The 19,530-nt window shown below is 37.5% G+C and overlaps 1 protein-coding gene across 6 annotated transcripts in view; it reads left to right on the top strand.

Annotated features, from left to right (window-relative positions):
- LOC120532652 (inactive N-acetylated-alpha-linked acidic dipeptidase-like protein 2) overlaps positions 1-19,530 on the top strand; it is a 2,009,486-nt gene that overhangs the window by 1,369,455 nt on the left and 620,501 nt on the right. For all 6 annotated transcript variants that reach the window (XM_039758865.1, XM_039758875.1, XM_039758892.1 and 3 more), the window contains one exon: positions 9,785-9,877. In XM_039758865.1, coding sequence (XP_039614799.1) covers positions 9,785-9,877 — 93 coding nt within the window. The remainder of the gene's footprint in view (positions 1-9,784; positions 9,878-19,530) is intronic.

Genomic DNA, 19,530 nt, shown 5'->3' with positions numbered 1-19,530 from the left:
CAAAATGTCTCCTATCCCCATGCTGCAGCTGTCTGAGTCAAACGGAAATGACAGTTATTGGCCCTTTTGACCCTCACATCCTTCTTGCCTTGTTCAATCCCAAAGGCATGGTTCACTCTGCCAATGCAGACTGTAGTGAGAAGGGAGTGTTATGTTATCATCTCAAGATATGAATGGATCAGATGTATTTTCATCATTTCAAGAAATACAGTATAAAGTCTTGTTTGAAACGCTGGAAAATTTTGATACTCTGAAGCATTAAAAGAGTAGTTAGGGCAGCATGCAGAGAAATATTTTTTAAATAATGCTTAAATAACTCATAATAATGAGTGAATGGGATTTAATGTGGCATTGACGTCTTTAGTACAAGAAAGAAATATACCTCTTGATGTTTGTAAACATATTTTGTGGGCCTATAAACAACACAATGAATTTTGGTTTAAATACTAATTAGCATAATAATGAATTTAATTTTAATAGATCCTGTCGGTCCCAATCCTGGTGGTTTGTTGTGTGGTGGGTGCAGCAACACACTATCTGCACATTCACCCAAACTCTCTCCTTTCTCTCAGAGAAAGGCAATGATGACTTAAGTAAATCTAGAGTATGAATATTAACAGAATGGAGCCTGTTACAGATACAGATACGACATCACAGGGTTTCCATCGGTAAGTTTTATGCACTGAAAAACAGCATTCATTTAAACCCTGTGGGATTGTTTTTATATGCTTTAAGTTGCACAGTATTAATCAATGGCATTGAAAGGTCAATTAGAAGAACTAAGCTGCCTTAGGAATACAAGATAAGACTCTACAAGCAAGCTATTGTGCAAAGGGAATCTGGTGCAGCAAGTCTGAGCTGGTGTGGGTAATCTGCTAGGACAGAATATGTCAAGGATATGCATTAAAGGAAGTTGGTATGGGCTGAAGCTTAGATTCTGGTAACTGGTAAGGGGCAAAACCTAGAATATGGTAACTTTAAGTCACGTATGCTGAGAAAACTAAGGTCATAAAAGGTGTTGCAATGTATTAACCAATTATTTTATATGTCAAAGGTGTATAATCATAAATCAGCACATCTCATGTAGCTGTCCTAAAAGATATAAAAATATGTGAATCACTTTGTTCGCAGAGACACACTGATCAGCTTTCTGAAAGGAGGAGCTCCCTCTTTGCAAAGAGTATTTAAAGATGCATGAACAAGTTTTCTCCTGTATGATTTCTGACTCAAAGATGTCCTAAGGGGGCCAATTTCTTTCCACACCCCACACAGAACCTGTCTTATTCTTGTATAATAAAAATAGTTCATGTGAATCATTATGTGAATTGCAGCACAAAAAATCCAATCTAGTGTACAAACTGTAAGGTTTCTCTGTGTCTAGTGGTAAACAGAAGATGTACCAAGGACTATCATGAAAAATAATTCTGAAAGTAAAGGTTTGGATGTGTAAGTAATCATAAATATATAGTGTCCCACATGTGTGATTGGGGGGCAGCTAAAGACCCTGAATAATAGTAGTACCACGCCATTGACAACGTCACTTCCGGTACTGGCGCCATTGATGCTACCACTTCTGGCACCGACGCTATTGATGATGTCACTTCCTGTCCTGAAGACATCACTTCCAGTTCCGGTTTCATTGATGGGGTCACTTCCGGTTACAGCCCTGATGACATCACTTCCAGTCCTGGCCTTTAAAGCCACCATATTCTCATTCTCCAATCGGCTCTGTTCTGGACTCAAACCTAAATACAACTCATCTAAAAAAACCCTTTTGCAACCAGGGCTCAATATATGGGTATCTGTCCCAAACCTTTTTGATATCTTCATGTTAGTCTTGTGACAGTTGTGTAAGCGACAGGATGCAAGCCCAGAAGAAACAGGGACAGGACATGAAGAGAGGTGAGTCGAGAGGTAGTAGACAACACTTGCTGGGAGGTGTGAAGGAGAAAAGAGAACGAATTGTGTTTATTGTTATTATAGTTACTTGTATTAGTGGTGGCTGTGGTGCTCTGGGCACTATTTAAAGAAGAGAAATATTAAACAAATTCTTGCTGCTTTTAACCTGTGTCCTTAGTGTCAGTCTGTAGGGTTTGAAGGGGCAAAAGCGACCCCTAGCGTCTTACAATAGTTACAAATTGTTTAATCATTGCTTCAGAGTAATATATTTAATGTATGTGTGTGCCTTTGTGTGTGTATATGTTTTTTTTTTTCTAAAAAATAAAAAAAACTATAACTGCCACTGCAATACTCATTTTGAGAGATTGTTCAGGTTCAAGAGACTACATGTTTTCAAAAGAGGGACACTACCTTTCCAAACAGGGGGATACCCTGTACCATACAGTATAACTTTGCAGTGCTATGGGATATGATGTTATCTGAATACAAATAACAAGTACAAGTAGCAAGTAACTTTTCCAAATTTCCACTGTCAAAAAGACAGTGGCAAATTTTGTTTATATCAAATCCATAATGCCGAATATGTTATTTCAGCACTTCTGCAAATAGGCCATTCCTTTCCTATTTCTGTCAATATGTAGGACTAGGCTTGATTCTCAAGGCTCATTATTCCAGATCTAGTAAATTCTTCATCATGACTCCTCAAGCTGCATAGACTGTTTGAACCTGACAACACGTTAATGGGGTGGTGCAGGGACACTATTCTGATTAGGACCACATTGAAAGGAAACTTATAAGCCTCACCAGAAGTCACATGTTCAACAGTACTGCCATACAGTTAAGAACAAATTACTATTTAAGTGTTTTAAACATTCTTATGAAAAAAGTAAGGAGCTTGTGTAACTGTAACACATTAGTGCAAATGTAGAACATAAAGTGTGTGGGCTTAAAAACGGCAGTGCCATGCTCCAAGAGTTAAAGAGGAAAGCTGATAATTATATTAATTTTGCATGCTAATAAATATAGTGAATCTGTTGTGGATGTTTCCAACTGCCTGCTACAAAGCCTGATGTTTTTAAGTTTGTAAGCTCATGGAAAAAACTGTATCCCCTGAAAGCAGGAATAGCTTGGCATGCTATATCTCTTACTAATGATGCCACCGTCTGTGAGGAAATAATTGGTTTTCTCCACGCACATTGCATATCTTACTGTAGGATTAATGCCGGAGCAACAAGCCCACATAGAAGGATGAATCTGAATTTATGCTTGTGGCAATTTATTTGTCATTCCTTATACAGTAAATGAATTGGGCACATGCAATAACATAACACAAACCACTCATTTTTTTAAAAAGCCGATTTATTGTCCGGCTCCAGCTTTTGAAATGTAACACTCTTTAGGATTTTTATTACATAGATGTTGATTGATTAACAAACTCTGCTTCTTTTTGCCCTTAACCAAATTACATTTCTTTTTAGGCAAATATTTATTACGCCCACACACTTTGCCCAATGAATTGCATCAGCTTTTTTATTTTCGGCAGCTTCGCGGCACCAGGAAAACTTTTACATTGTTTCTCTGATTTATGGATAACAGAAAAATTTAGGCTAACCCATGGGCTCATTGCACTTGTTTGCAACTATTTTGGCATATGAACCTATCTCAGTTTCTGGCTTCTGCATCTCACCGTCTGTTTGCACATTCATGCAAGTATATATAGTTTTATTCTATTTTTTTCTGGTTTTGCTTCCACATTAAAGGCATGGAGGTGAGACTAATCTGATACTCTTAATTAATCCTGTATGAATTGGTATGGATGTGTGTTCACCTTATGATGGAGTGACCACAGTTGGTAACTGCCTTGCTCCTAATACCACAGGAATACGCTTTGGCATCCACAACCCTGAACTGTGCAAGAACATTTTAATGAATGGTGGATTGAGTGAATACACCTCCTGGCTTACAGTTCTTCACTTATTCTCCATCAGCTTGTCACAATGACAGTACACTGAGCTAGCCAGACCAGAACACACTGTCACTAGCAACATTCAGTAGGTGCTTCTATAGAATTCCCAAGCACTTCAAGATCAGCCAAAAAATATCAGCATATCCTGAGTCTGCCCTAGAACTTCTCGTAGTGGGCCATGCAAAATTTTAGAAAGCACTCATTATGTAATCGCTTTGTCTTGCAGTGTATCTTTTCAGAAAGTTCCTGTCATGTTGTTGAACTGCTCAAAATATTGCAGATGCTGAACCCATCGTCCGTATGCAGAATCCTCTTTGCAATTGCTTGAACTAGTTATTCTTCCTGGTCACTACCCCAGTACTCATGATTATAGGTATAAATGAGAATGTAGACTGATTAGTAAATCAAAATCTATATCTGAAGATTTAGCCCTAATTTTGTCACTGTTCATCATTGTTGGTCAGCCTTATTATCACTGTTACCTTACTCATCAATAACACCACAAAACACTTAACTTCTCTCATATGGGGCAGTTTTCCTCCCCTAACTTGCAGAGAGAGCGAGACACTTTTTACGATAGAGAACAATAGCATCATATTCAGAGGTGCTGTACTAATTCTTATCTTGACCACATCATACTTGATGGTGGATTACTCTACTGTGCCCCAAAAAAACACACAATGGTCCTCCAGCTAGGTACTGTCAAAGACTTGCTTATGACTTGATAGTCTGTCCATTGCTGTGCATGCCTGTCTTTAACAGGATTGGCTTAATGTCAAGTATATGAATGGAGGTCTCACTCAGCAAAGAAAGTGACTATTTGGCATGTAGAAATAGTGCTGTGTTGGTAGACCATTTTTCTTGGTCAAATAACTAACCAATAATAACTACACCAGTAGTAAACACCTATACAATTGCAGTCTTTTTTTTTTTTGTATTTAAATAAATGGTATAAATCCATTTTTCCTTGGAAAATATTGTGATTTTTTATTTAAACAGGGAGCATATTTTGCTACACACTGCAAATCACTTCACTGCCAAAAGTAGCCTATAAAATATGCAGAAGCATAAAGTACTTTTTCCATTTAAACAAACAGTGAAAATTTATATTTAAGGAAAAATGTCACTGCACACAGTAACCTATAAATAACCCATGCAAAAGTGAAAGGATTAAAATTGTAACTGCTTATAAAAACAAATTGGAAGTGCAATCAAACATTAAAAAAAAAAACTCAAGGCACAGGATGGAGATTCCAGGATATGTATTTTGTCTTGGTTTAATGACTATCACTGTGGAGTACCAGTGTTCCCATATGTGCTGAACCTGCTTTCAGAAGGACTGCTAGTGGCACAAATGCATTTTTCTTTGCTGTTTTGAGATCTCTGGAAGTCAATTTTTGATTTTTCTTTCACCAAAGAATGGAGTCCTCTGTTGCATCCAGTACCTGTGCCTGCAAACATTTTACAAGAACATAAGCTTTCTTTTCAAAAGCACAACAGGAGATTTGGTCAGGTCAGGTCAGTTTGAAGAGCATGCAGTGGTACAGTGTGTGGCTATACCCACCAAACGACGCTCAGAATACTGGTTGGCAACCCCCCTAAAGGCAGATATGCGGTCCAGTCCCATCTCACAGAAATGATGATCTATCGATTGCAGCCAGGTGTTACGTGGGCATCCCTTTGACGTGGTCCAGTCGCTGTAATCATCAACAATGAGGATCCTGTGAGCCCTCACCCTTGGGGAATCATGCCATATGGCCATAGTGCCATAACTGATGCTCCCTCACAATGCAGGTAATGTGCCTCATTTGGGACTCTGTGAGCAACTGCTCGTTTGATGCAAAGTCAAACCAGTAGTATGCAAGGATTCTCTGAAGGGACACAGTACCAAAGGAGTCAAGACTTCATCTCAGGTCACTGGATAGCGTCCATAGACCAGGAAGCACTAGGACTCTAAAAACTTGGACCTTTGACCTTTTGCAAAGTTATACCAGCAACCTTATGACCTCCCATGCTCTCCCAATCCATCTATTAACTTCATAGGAAAAGCACATGAATGTTGCTGCCAAGGTAAGTAAACCTCTCTACAAGGTCAACATTCTCTCCATAAACAGATACACTGCTGATGGCTGTGCCCAAGAGGTCATTAAAGGCCTGAATCTTGGTTTTTATCCAGGACACCTGCAAGCCCAGATACGCTGACTCCTCGCTCAGTCTCTTGTGAGCCCCAATCAGAGCCTCCATTGACTCCATGAAGACCACAGCATCATCAGTGAATATTTCTTCACCAGCAGATGCCCCACAGCCACAGGACCCATGCAAGCATTGAATAGAGTAGGAGCAAGAACACACTCCTGATGAACTCCAAAATCAACTGGGAAGAACACAAAAATTCTGCCTCCAATCTGCACACCACTCACAGTACCAGTGTACAGGCCATGATATACAGCAACTTCAGGGAGTTCCTGCGAAGCTTCAGAACATCGCAGAGGGCAGCTTAATCAACAGAGTTGAAAACGTAATGAAAATTGGCAAAAGCTGCAAAGAAACTGCCAATATTTTTGTTTGCTCTCCATGACAACCCTCAGTGCCAGAATATCGTCAATGGTAGACTTCTTAGGCATAAATCCAGACTGCTTGCATCACTTGTAGGTGAGAAAGTGACCCTAGCAAGGACCTTACCCGGTACCGAGAGCAGTGTTATCCCCTTAAGGTTGCTGCAGTCCAGGCAATCACCCTTTCCAGAAAGGGACAACAAGTCATTTTTTCCATTTAGTTGCAGTGACATCAGTTTCCCAAATGGAAGCAAGATTGCTTTCAATGGAGGGAGGACAGCCTTACGATCAGCCTGGAGAAGTTCACCCCAGATACCACAGATCCCTGCAGCCTTCCCTACCCTCCGCTGGTTCAACCACTGCGCATTCTCAGTGAGATTGGGTGATCACAGCTATTTGGAGGATCAGCCTCCAGAACAGTGGACCCAGAGATGTCCAATGTCCTACCTGGAGGATCAGCTTTAAACAGCTGCTAAAAGAAGCCAGCCCAACTTGAAACAATTGTAGAGTTGTTTCGGTATAAGAAAAGGGCCATCGAAAGAGAAGAGGTACACAGTAATTACTTATAGGAGAGTAGTAAGAGTTGGAGTGTCTGTGGCTTGTGTGCATGGGTTGTAGATTTGTTGCCTTTCTTATGGGTTATTGTGTGTAGAGCTGTGTATATAAAGGTGCATTAGATAATTGGAGAGGGCTGGGTGATGTGTTTGTTGGAATTGGAGGAAAGGATCCCAGGAGTGTATAATAATGGAAGGTGTCATCGTTATCAGCAGATAGTCTGTCACCAATGGAGTGTGCACCACCTGAGCAGCCTGCGTAAGGGCAGGATGGCATACACATACTCTTGGGTTTTCCCTTAGAGTACAGAGCAGTGAGGGTAATGTGGCAAGCTGGTCATTCATTTAATTTGAGTTATTTTTCTTCAGGTAGAAGTCCTTCATTTCACGGAAGAGCCTGAACGTTAGTGAAGAGAAAGAGTATGTTTTTGTCCTGCTTGTTTTTGGTTTTAACTTAGAAAGTCCTTGGGGTTTCTTCAAGCAGCCTGGACAAGGGAAAAGGAGAAAGAACTAGAATTAATCACTTTTGTCTGTTATTGGAATGTTTTCTTTTTATTTCATCATATTTATTCTTACACACATGAACTGTAAATGGGTTAGTTTATTAGTGTGATTTTTCACTTCACTGATTGAACGTCAACATTTGATGTTTTATATTTTTGATAACTCTAGATTTTTGTACCATATTGTCTGTGTCACACCTTGGTCTATCCTACTACTTGATGCTCTATGTTCAAACCATTGCATGGTACGTGGTGGGTACAGGACTTCACACTGCCTGATATTTTACTAATTCAGGGTTCTCTGATTGATTGTTCTAATTTTGATAACCTTAAAGAAAAATGTGCTGTTAAGTCAGATCTCTGTAACTACTGATGTGTCCTGATCTTGAACAATATAAAAAATAAGACTCCTGTGATGAAGAAAATAGTCAAATCTCACCAAAACAGGGATGCATGACTCAGTTCCAGAGTCAAGTTAGAGTGTTGTTCATCAGTGAATACTTGATGGCAGGGTAACCCATATTGCTCCAGTCAAATGTACCCTGAATTAGCTGCATGGAAAACTCCATATGGACCCATCACTTACAAGATGAAATTGTTAGAATCATTCCACTTGCAGCCAGTGGGGCCAACATTGATTACATGGATCCTAAAGTATTAGACCTTGGTGATATGAAATGGCTTTTTCTGACAGAACTTCAGAAACAGAACTCCTGCGATGAAAAAGAAGCCATACTTCCTGCTGGTGGCTGAAAAAATATGATGACAAGACTCGCCTTTTTGCACAGTATTAGCTCTGAAATTAAATTAAAGTTGTTTATTTATTTTTTAATTTTGCTGTACTTCACTGTCAGTGACTGTGTTACAGAGAGGGAGATTGTTGACTGTTGTTGGCACACGTATACCCTGTCACTGTTGAAGTATTCTGTATTTTACTTTTTATGTAGTCTTACTTGAAGAGAATAATATTCCAGGTCTAACTTGTACAACAAAGAAGATAACATTTCATGCAATCAAGTCGAACTTAACAAAACAGAATTCATTTCTCATCTGCGAGAAAGAGAGGAGAGTCAACAGCAAGAGCAAATTATTCAGTCTTTGTAAAGACAGTAGAAGGTGTTTGAAAGGGTTAAAGACTAATGACTGTAGACCTGAAAAAAAAACATAAAAGATAATTAAACCCCCATAAAACAAAACATAAACCCTAAAATTTAGATTACTCCTTCATCATTTAGTAAAGAACACTGGTGGAAACTAGGGGGAAGTATTTCTAGATGAAAGCCTGCAGCACTGTTACCTTATGGTTTTATTAAGGGTGATATAAATATGTTCACCAAGTTACAGGTCAGCCCTGGTGAAAGTCATTAGAACTTTTTTTTTTTAAAGAATATCACCATAGAGAGGGTAATAAGAAGATCCATACTACTTAGCCAGGGAAAGACCAAGAGGCCAAACATCAGGTTAGATTTCAACAGATGAATTTTGTAAACCAATTTAAGATGTTGCACCATGCTGTGAAGACCAAAAAGTTCAGGACTGCACTGTTATGCCAATATATCATTATCATACACTATGCACTATCTGCTGACACTTAAATGTACCACAGCTGCACTGACATTTTTACAATATCATGAAAGAAAGGCACTGTTATGTAAAAAAAATAAATTTTTTTTCCTGACAGTGTGGGTTGGCAGTCAAGTTTCTGAGATTAAAAGCACAAGATTGTTGCCTCAAGGTATTTGTTCCTTTCTAACTGTTGGTTTCTTGCTGAAATAGCCCAAAAATATATTAAATAACAAAATTCAGTCAATGTGGTTTATCACTCACATATATTGCAGATTTTCATTTCATATATGGCCAACACGAATGTACATGTTTTTATTATTTAAGTAAAATTATCTTGACCATTTGATTAGTCTTGTGACAGTTTGGTTTAATTCTTTTTTCCTCAGGCCTTTCATCATTTGGATTGACAGTTTTTTTTTTTTTCTATCCTCCAGGGTTATTTAGATTATGTATGTTCTTTTGGGGAAAATAATATTTAACATGTAGTATCTTGTGTGTTGGTGGCAGTAATGATGTTTATTAAATTGTGATTTGAAGTGTCCATTATGATGGTGTGGAAGGATATAAGGAAATAGATGTCACAGCATGGGAAGCTGGCAAAGGGTTAAAAAAAGAAAGCAAAATCAGCTTATTATGTGTAGTCTAAAATTCCATTGAGCCTGCTTGTCAGGATTTGTGTTTATTGCTTACTATAAAGAGTCCACATTTTGACCCTCATATTTATGTTTTCTTGAATTCCAGGCAAAAGGACTATCATATTAGCTATTGAAAATCGCATGGAATATGGCACCATACACAATGTCATTGGATACTTGAAGGGGGTCACCAACTCTGGTGAGTACATTCTTTGAGTATGACGGACCTAAGCCAGCAGACACTTCAAAGATATTTAGGCATTAGTATTTTTTTCTTCAAAGCATGCTAATGATATTGTGCTGGTGCATGCATGTATTGGGGTCAGATGTGAAAGTGCATTCTGTGCCATCCCACAATATATGACAGCATAATTCACATGAGGATGTCATGCATCGTTTGTTTGCTTGCTAACTGGACTCGTTTTTAGATTTTTCTCATGTTTGTTTATTGACAGAACTTGCTGTGCTACCCATCTATAATGGGTTAAAAGCTACTTAATCACCATAGATTTTAGCATTAATATTTGCAATGTGTCATCAATTGGAATGGATTTTGCAATGAATGCAGCAAGAAAATGCATTGTATTTGTCATTCCAACAGATAGCACATCACAAACATTTGTAGTAATAAAATGCATTACTACAAATGTTTGTGGTGTGCCATCTGTTGTAATGACAGAGGTACAGCAGCCGGATAGACATAAATACACAGACACACAGGCACTTGTCCTTTTATTAAGGTGGATAGTTTTTTTTGTTTTTTTACTTTATATACCCTCAATTGTTTTGTATGGTCTTCTTGTCTCAGCTAAAACTGAGTTGACGCTGAAATGGTGTTCACTGAGGAATGAAGGAGATTTTTTTTCTTTTTGAAAAACGTGTTTAGAAACTGGGTTATGAATATGAAAATAATAATATTAAAAGATACATATACAGTATGGCCCCAGGTAGCGTACCGGATTAAAAGAACACTGTTCATGCAGCTGACTTACATGTGTTTGCCTTTTCCTTTCTCACTATCCTCTTTACTAAAAATTCATGGGTTACCAAAGCTTCATTTGAATTGTCTCCCTATGGGTGCCTCAGTTAAGTCGTTGGATGAGTTCTTTTTTGCGCACAAGTTACACAGACATTTCAAATCATACCAGCAATCTTCTAATGAACATTACAATTAATTATCACAGTTACAATTGGAAAAGATGAATATTAAAGACCCAAAATAAAAGAAACAATCACAAATGTGTGCTAAAGATTTCCACTGGCAATGTTTCAATTTTTAGCAATTTTCTTAAAAAACAACTCTCATTTCTACAGGTTTTGCTTATTTTTCCAGTGTTGCTTTTTATTAAAGTCTTACTGCATATAGCAAAAAGCATTAGGCATAAGGAAGAAAATCATTCTTCCACCTCCAACTTATCATTAAGCCACAAACTGTTTCTATGAATAAGATGACAGGTTGTGAGAAAGAAATAGTAAGTCATGCACAAGAGACAGTGACATAGCATAGGTGATAAGAGTTTATATCTACAGTCAGATATTGCATTCCCTCACCTTGTTGTCTTTTATTTAAGGTATGTTGTTTAGCCTTCATAATCTAATATTTCAAATGCACAACTTAATATTATCCTATTGCAATAATTTATTGCTTTGCTTCCAAATATATTATCACCAAGACATGACCTCCTGTCTTGGTTCCATGTGTTCTGATTTCTCACTCATGACTTATAACTTTCTTCTTAAAGTTATTGTCTCTTTTCTGCAGTGTATCATTCCATGCATATCACTTTCCCTCTTACTATACACACAGCTTATTGATTGTTACATAACTTGCTGTGATATCTTCATCTCACAGTTTTACCATCTTCCTTTCCTGATTTAATGTTATTCTTGTAAATTCATCTTCATGTTATACTCTCATGAAAAATCTTATTCTACTTTCCCAAGTCTGTCATTTATCAGTTATTTCTTTTTTAATTTCTTCTTCCTGGCAAACTTTCATGTTTTTCAAAAATTTGTGAGTCTGTTTATTTTATAATGCCCGACATTTTTGCCATCAGACCACACTGTCTGATTACTGTTGTTTGCATCAAATTAATTTGACCAATGTCTCTAAAATAATGTATTATGTGTGCAATGTAGCACAAGTCATGGATAATTTTATCATTTTTCGGCTAAACCTTTAGTGTATAATATGGATGAAATACTGCAACCCTCAGTCTTTGTTTATCAGCTAAATCAGAAAAACACTGTATTACAATTGTAATATTTTTACTTCACAAAATCATTTTTCTACAGGTGTTATATTGTTACTGTCAGAAATAAGTTATTTTTATCTTTCTCCATATTTATAACTTTGTCATTCTTTTGGCCATATCATCTTTTTTTTTTTCAATTTTATTTGTCTTGTTTTTTTATGCTCACCACCATTTTTTGTTTTTGTTTTCATGTGCACCATTTCTTTTCTATTTTTGCCGTTTAATTATTTTTACCAATCAAATAATAAGTACAACATTAGATCTAAGACAATACAATCATTTTTAAGGAGAATTAAAACTAAAAAAAGCATGAAAATCCACCAATCAGCACCAAACAAATCCTGTAAGAAAATAGCAAAAGAAAAACTAAGGGTCATATACTGCCTGAGCTACCCAGAGAGAAGGAAAACACAAGTGCATAGGCTCCATAATCTAAGAGAAAGAGTAAGGAAAATAATCAATGCCAACACTCAAGCTGTACATGCCATCTGATCCCGGACAAGCTATACCAATGACTTCAACCTTTCCGTATTGGGGCCAAACCACCTGTTAATCCATGAGGCAGAAACCTCATGTAAAAGCAAATTATAAAAAGAAGATTTTCTTAAAGTAAAAGAAAGAAATTCAGGGGATTAACAGTGACAGGCTAATTTGGTTTTTGTAGCAATTATATCTAAAGAGAATAAACTCTGCTCAATAATAGTTTGAGAGAGAGAGAATTAATATTTGAGCTACAAGAGATATATGAAAAGAAAGAATGGAAGAGTGAAAATTAGACAAACAAATGAGAAAGCATAAAGGGGTATGTTTTCTCAGAACATTTTAAAAATGTGTGCCAGAAGCATGCATTATACATTCAGTAGATGGCAATTAGGATCCATATCTAGGCCCATTGTATAATGTCTATGGATGCTTACTGGATGCACTGGGTTCATAAAAAAAAGTTACATTTTTTAAAATCAGTTTCCTTGAGATATGGGAAAACACAAGGAAGCCCACGTTGCCAGGCTAAGAATATTGTTAGGGGTATACAGTCGATTCCGGTTAATTGGACCACCGGTTAATCGGACCAGCCGCTTATTCGGACCGAATCCTAAAGAACCGAAACAGATCATATTACATAAGCCTAATATTGTTCGCTTATTTGGACCAAAATTCCGTTTAATCGGACCAAAGAACATGACAGAGAATAAGAAAAAGAAGCCACAAGTCACCTGCGGAAAGCAGATGTATAGTGGGTCAGCGACATTGGGAGGATCCCTGGGCTCGCCAGGAGAATTTATGCTTTTATCAAAGGTCAGGAAGTCGGAAAATTTGTACCAAGTGCAAACCAGTGGGGGTGAACATGCCTGCCCTTTCTTTCCTAAAACGGACCGTCCATTAGCCTAGGACATGAAGTCGAGCATAAACAAATGCAGTGCGTAAACAGAATGCGTCAGATCACACTAGACAAGTTCTTCAAACGTTGACTGGAATTTGGTAATGTAACCTTTTTTATTGTGCTTCGTATGCTGAGTGTTGTGTAGATCGTTTCGAAGAATCTGTAGATTTCTTTTTCAATAAACAAAGTTGTAAGCAACCGTACATGTACATGTACGTAGTTCTTGTTTGACGTTCTCCATACGCGTGTGCAGCACAATAAAAGTCATAATGACATTTTAATATGTTACTTATAGCACATCCCGTCTTGGTTGCACATGTATAGGGCATGTTCGTGTAATCGGACCAGCCGGTTATTAGGACCAAAATGATCGCGTCCCGATGTGGTCCGATTAACAGGAATAGACTGTATAAGATACCTTACGCATAGATAATTACAGACCTGCAGTAGTAGAGGAAAGAGAACAAAAGAAGTTATAGAGAAACTGATAAGGATTTGGAGAAGACAGTACACTGCTCACCTTAACACAGCTCAGCTGTAAGTAAAAGCATATTGTTGATGTCAGTGAGCATATGCTGTTTTAACAGTTTTAAGGACTGATGGTGTTAATTGCAGCTGGGCTGCTTTTTGTTTGTGTTGCTCCGTATTTCAACAATTATGTGGTTCAATACTTAATTTTTGCTCTTCAAATTTTCTCTCACTTTGTTCGTACTGGAATGCAGGTTTCCAAATGTATCTAGTGCCTAGGAGCCCAAAAGTGTGTTTCTTCTTGTATTAGCTCTTTATTTTTTATTGTGTAATTTTGATCCACACTTTCATATGCTAGTGACTTAACGTGGTAGCAGTAACTGGTCTTGTAAATATGTTTTATTGGGTTGTAGGAGTGTGTCTCCATTTTAAAGTATGTTGAATTCCTTAGCAAAGGAACAAACAGCGTTTGTAAGTATAGTCCTTCCTTATATATGGGATATGAGCACATGTTTAAGTTAATTAATAAATTCCATATTCTGCAAATCTATAAATTGGTTTTATCTATTTAAATAAAGTCCACCCCATCCACTGTACAAAGTCCTTTTTTACATTATTCCATTTTTCACATATTTAATTGAGATGTCTAAAAAAAATAACAGAAACCAGTAGAATCAGCTGTTTTTTAACCTACTTCACGTCAACTGTTGCACATGGCGAGCAAGAGATAGAGCAAGAACACAGAGCGAGAGGCCAAAAATGGAAAAAAGAGAAAGTTATTCTAGTAGCAAACAGGGGTATGCATGCTGCACATTTGAAATCCTACCTCCCAACAACTAAGCACCAACTGTCTAAATAAGTATAAAATCTATAATAATAAAAGGCAAAGCCCTCACTGACTGACTCACTCACTCACTCACTCACTGACTCATCACTAATTCTCCAACTTCCCGTGTAGGTAGAAGGCTGAAATTTGGCAGGCATATTCCTTACAGCTTACTTACAAAAGTTAAGCAGGTTTCATTTCGAAATTTTACATGTAATGGTCATAACGGTCGACAACATCCGCCATGTTGAACTTTCTTATTTATGGCCCCATCTTCACAAAATTTGGTAGGCGGCTTCCCTGCGCTAATCAAAACCAATGTACGTACTTATTTCGGTGGTATGACGCCACTGTCGGCTGCCATATTGAAGTTTCCAATGTCACTAATTCTCCAACTTCCCATGTAGGTAGAAGGCTGAAATTTGGCAGGCTCATTCCTTACAGCTTACTTACAAAAGTTAAGCAGGTTTCATTTTGAAATTCTACTCATAACGGTCAAAATGGTCCGCAATGTTGAACTTTCTTATTTATGGCCCCATCTTCACGAAATTTGGTAGGCGGCTTCCCTGCGCTAACCAAAACCGATGTACGTACTTATTTCAGTGGTATGATGCCACTGTCGGCCTCCATATTGAACTTTTCAGCGGTCTTTGTTACTTATGGGCCCATCTTTAAGAAATTTGGTATGCGGGTTCCCAACGCTAACTGAATCCTACTTACATACATATATACGTCCATAGCCTGCAGCTCGGTCACTGTGTGTGGCGGCGTTGGATCACCCATCCCAACGCCTCCCACGTTGTTGGCTGCCTGCCTATATAAGGCCGTCCGTCGCCCCGGTCTCTACATTCCCTTCCTTGCTTCGCCACGGGATTCACGTCTCCCTGCTGATAACTACAGCATTTTTATTTAATCCACGGCTTCTTCGCTGTTTTATTGTTCGTTTATTACGATTATAGCTATTGTGTAGGTATTTTAGACTTACTTTACATTGTTCAGGTACACATTTCCTTTATCATTCCAACCGTACCCCCATTAACATGTCTATCGAGGTGATCACCATCGATCAAAGAACTGTCACTTACCAAGTGGTTTCCATGCCCGGAGATGGCACCTGCCTTTTCTATTCTCTTTGTTACATATTGCACGGCCATATCAGGCTCACTCTTGATATCCGGAGGAACATTGTGTCTTATGAATTGAATGACTGGGACAGGTTCAAGGTGTGGACTGATGACGGAACAGAAAATAATTATACTACGCAGGAGCACTATAAGAGTGAAATACTTAAGCCCTTTACCTATGGTTCTGCATGTGAGTTGATGGCTGAATTGTTCGGTTGTTGCTTTCAAGTGTACCGAAATGGCCAAATATTTTACACCTTTCGACAACTGCCAATGCCTCTTAAACATCTTAGATTCACAGGTGACGTTTTCAGTAGTGGACACTTTGATGTTTATGAATGTTTAAACTCTCAAAAGCTGGATGTGAAGTTATCGATGAAACCGGTTGTGTGCTTACAACACTTGACAGATGCCGAATGTCACTTCAACACAAGTCCTGCAAATAATGTCGTAATTGAAACAAACCATGAAACTCAAACCGATTATAACAGCAGCAATCCAAACTGTGAGATTTGAAACAAGATTACTGTTCACATGGCCAACTGTACCTTGCATGTTCAAGAGTAAGCTCAGCGCACAGTTTGGTCATATTACTTCCAGAGGGCCGAACTCACAATGTGGTATACAAAGAGATCCTTAATAAATAATTATTGGCATATTTTCCCTCAGTTTAAAAAGGTTTAATTTTCTTCTTAATAAAAATTTTAAGGCAGTACTTCGCTGCTGCGAAGCGCGGGTATTTTGCTAGTATGGAATAAATTGCTGAGCCTTTCTGTCATGCTACCAGACATTCTAGATGCATACGTGACCTTACGGTGCAAAGCAGAATATGAAAAAAAATCACATTACCTTCTACAAATTTTTCAGTTTCTGTCATTTGACACTAAATTCACATTTCTATGTAAATATTTGCATATCTCTGATTCTTTAGACAAACCGTTTACTGCATTTCTTGGACTTTAACAACCCTAATATGAGATTGTAAGGATTACATCTTTGGAGAAGTGTATAAAGTTTTAACCATATTAGCAAAATGTTAAACAAAACCCACCAACCTGGTAGAGAAATTTCCATTTCATACATTTGAAAACCTTCTCTGCAACAAGACAGACTGGTTCAGACAGAGAAGCAGCTACATTCAAAATATTGTATGTAGTAGAAACTAATGTTATCTACTGCATGGCATGACTGAATAAAAACAGATTAATTGGAATGGATTAGCTTAAAAATAACTAATTGTGATGTGTAGCTAAAAGTTTTACCAACAACTTTGGGAAAAGATGATTTATCTTGAAAGGAATTAAGGGAATGTTTAGAATTTCCAGGGAAGAGTTCAGAGTAGAACTCTAAAAATGTATTATTCATTGATAGAGGGTTATTAGTAAGGATGCCCACCTTATTTTTAAGGTCAAGATGGATCTGAATGCCTCACATCTCCACAACTTTAATGCTAACAGTTTAATAGACATGACACAAGTGATATAATATCTATTTCTTGTGTGGTCAATCTGAAATTCACCCCTTTTTAAGAGCACGGAGTTTCAATTCAGACCACAGCTTGATGGTGCTATTCTTCTAAAATGTGAAATGGGTTTCCACTTCCTGTATTTTTTGCTTCTGCTTACAGGCTATGCCAATTGTATATCCAATTGTAAAATCACCAATGGTTTGTTTTACAGTCATCTATCCATACATGGGACATCAAAAGGTTCTGAATGTATTTCTATAAACTCCTCTGAAATAGAGGACAGCTTCACACAGAACTAAAGTAAGGAGCAATCAAATTGCCAACAGACCGCACATAAAGGAAGCAACATGATTCAAAGTTCCATTAAAGATGAATGTAGCCAAAAACTGAGAAATAAAAATATATAGTGGATTTTAGAATAAGTGTGATGGTGAAGAGAAAAGAGTGAGAATCTCTTGGCAGAGGGGTTAAGCAAACAAAAGGAACCAACCACATTCAGATTAGAGGCAGCTTTGCACAATAAACAAGTTGAGCATGGAATGCAAAGACCTGCAGAGGATGAGATCTTATCAAGCATCCATATCCATAAAAGCATTCACATTCATGCCAGAAATGACCTTGTGATCTTTCATTTAAAAAATCTGTCTTGTGTTTTTCAATTGAAAGCTTGATTGATAAGGTATTGCAGCATACACCACACACAACATACATCTTTATCTCTCCAAACCCAATTAACATGTAACAGAACTGACGCAGATGATCAGACCACATTTCCAATATTTTTGCTTGGAATTTGAAGTGCGTAAGAATTATAAATCCTTTCTTCTTAGAGCTGGGAAATGCCAAAGCAGTGACACTTATATGATCAGTGTCAGAATAACTCTTGTTGCAAAATCTACCCAAATCTCCATTTAGCTATTTAGATTCTTGCAGAAACAGATCATACACTTTTTACACCACAGGCAATCAAAGGGCCTTATTTAGCTCCAAAACCTTAAATGTTCAATTAGGCTACTGAGAGATTACCCACAAAGAAAGGTTGAGAGAAATTAAAAGCTGATATAAGAAACTAGATATGGTGACAACCCAGAGCATGGCAGCAGTGGGTTATGGCAACCCCACCAGAAACTCAGGTATTGAATAAAAATCACTGGACTAATCTTACAAAAACCACCTCTACATCCTTCAAAGTTATAACTAAATATAGAATAGAAAAATAGAAAACTTTAACAGGGCTGAAAATACCCCTGGAATATCCATACCCTCCAACAACCCTTCCTATGGACAAGAATATACACACAAAAACAAACAAGAAATCCATGCTGGAAGGAACTGGCATTATTACTTGAATGCGACAAAGCACTCCAAACAGAGCCCACCCCTGCAGCCAACCCATGTACCCGTTAATGTTTACAACAACAGCAACATATATATAGTACATTTTCATATAAATGATGTACCTCAAAGTGCTTTACAAAATGCAGAAAGAAAAAAGAAAAATATAAAAACAGACCTCTTTAAAAATCTATAATGAGAGCTGGAAAAGTAGAGGTTAAAACACGGACCTTTCGGAATACTGTACAGTAAAAGAGACAAACCAACAGAGTAAAACTGCATTTAACAAAGAGGTTCAGTACTACAGTACATTCTGCAAACCACTGTGAATATTATTAGCGCTGAAGAGAGCAGTGCACTCTGATCTGAAGGTCCAGTGAGACTGAAAACTTCGAAAGTTGGACCATTTTAAAGCTTTAGGTTGTCAGGGCATAGCCAGGGACATGATGCATAGTTCCTTTAAACAAAGTTTTGTAAACATAAAAGGAAAACTTTGACACACAAATTACTAATTTACGTATTTCAAGAAATGAAGCTAACATTTGCTATTACAATCAAAATGAGTATAAGGCCTTGAATACATACAGTATGTCTAGGTGGTTGTAATTTTCAATTTAATTTAATTTATTTTTTCATGCTTTAGATAAGGGCTATAAACATAAAGCTGAAGTTTTATTTGTCATTACTGGCTTAAAAAGTGACCCTGATGAGCTTACTTCCCTTGCCATCTGATCTGTTTGTTATCAGTCCACTGAATGAATATAGCCACTGTTCACCCACCACTTAGGAATGGGAGGCAGTTATTTGGCAAGTCTGTCTGGAAAGTTTAGGAAATTCATTTTCAGCAATTTAATAATAATAATAATTAATAATAAAGCAATATCAATGTACTTTAAGAATTAATAATTATTTACAGAAATGTTACAGGTAGCACTGAAATTTCGATCTCAAGTATTTACCCAGGATCTGACCCAATGCCAATCATTTAGCCTAAT

This window comes from Polypterus senegalus, chromosome 1, assembly GCF_016835505.1.
Source record: "Polypterus senegalus isolate Bchr_013 chromosome 1, ASM1683550v1, whole genome shotgun sequence".
In the NCBI taxonomy this organism is placed as follows: Eukaryota; Metazoa; Chordata; class Cladistia; order Polypteriformes; family Polypteridae; genus Polypterus; species Polypterus senegalus.
Note: the sequence above shows the minus strand (reverse complement) of the source record. Positions and strands in the feature narration are given on the sequence as shown.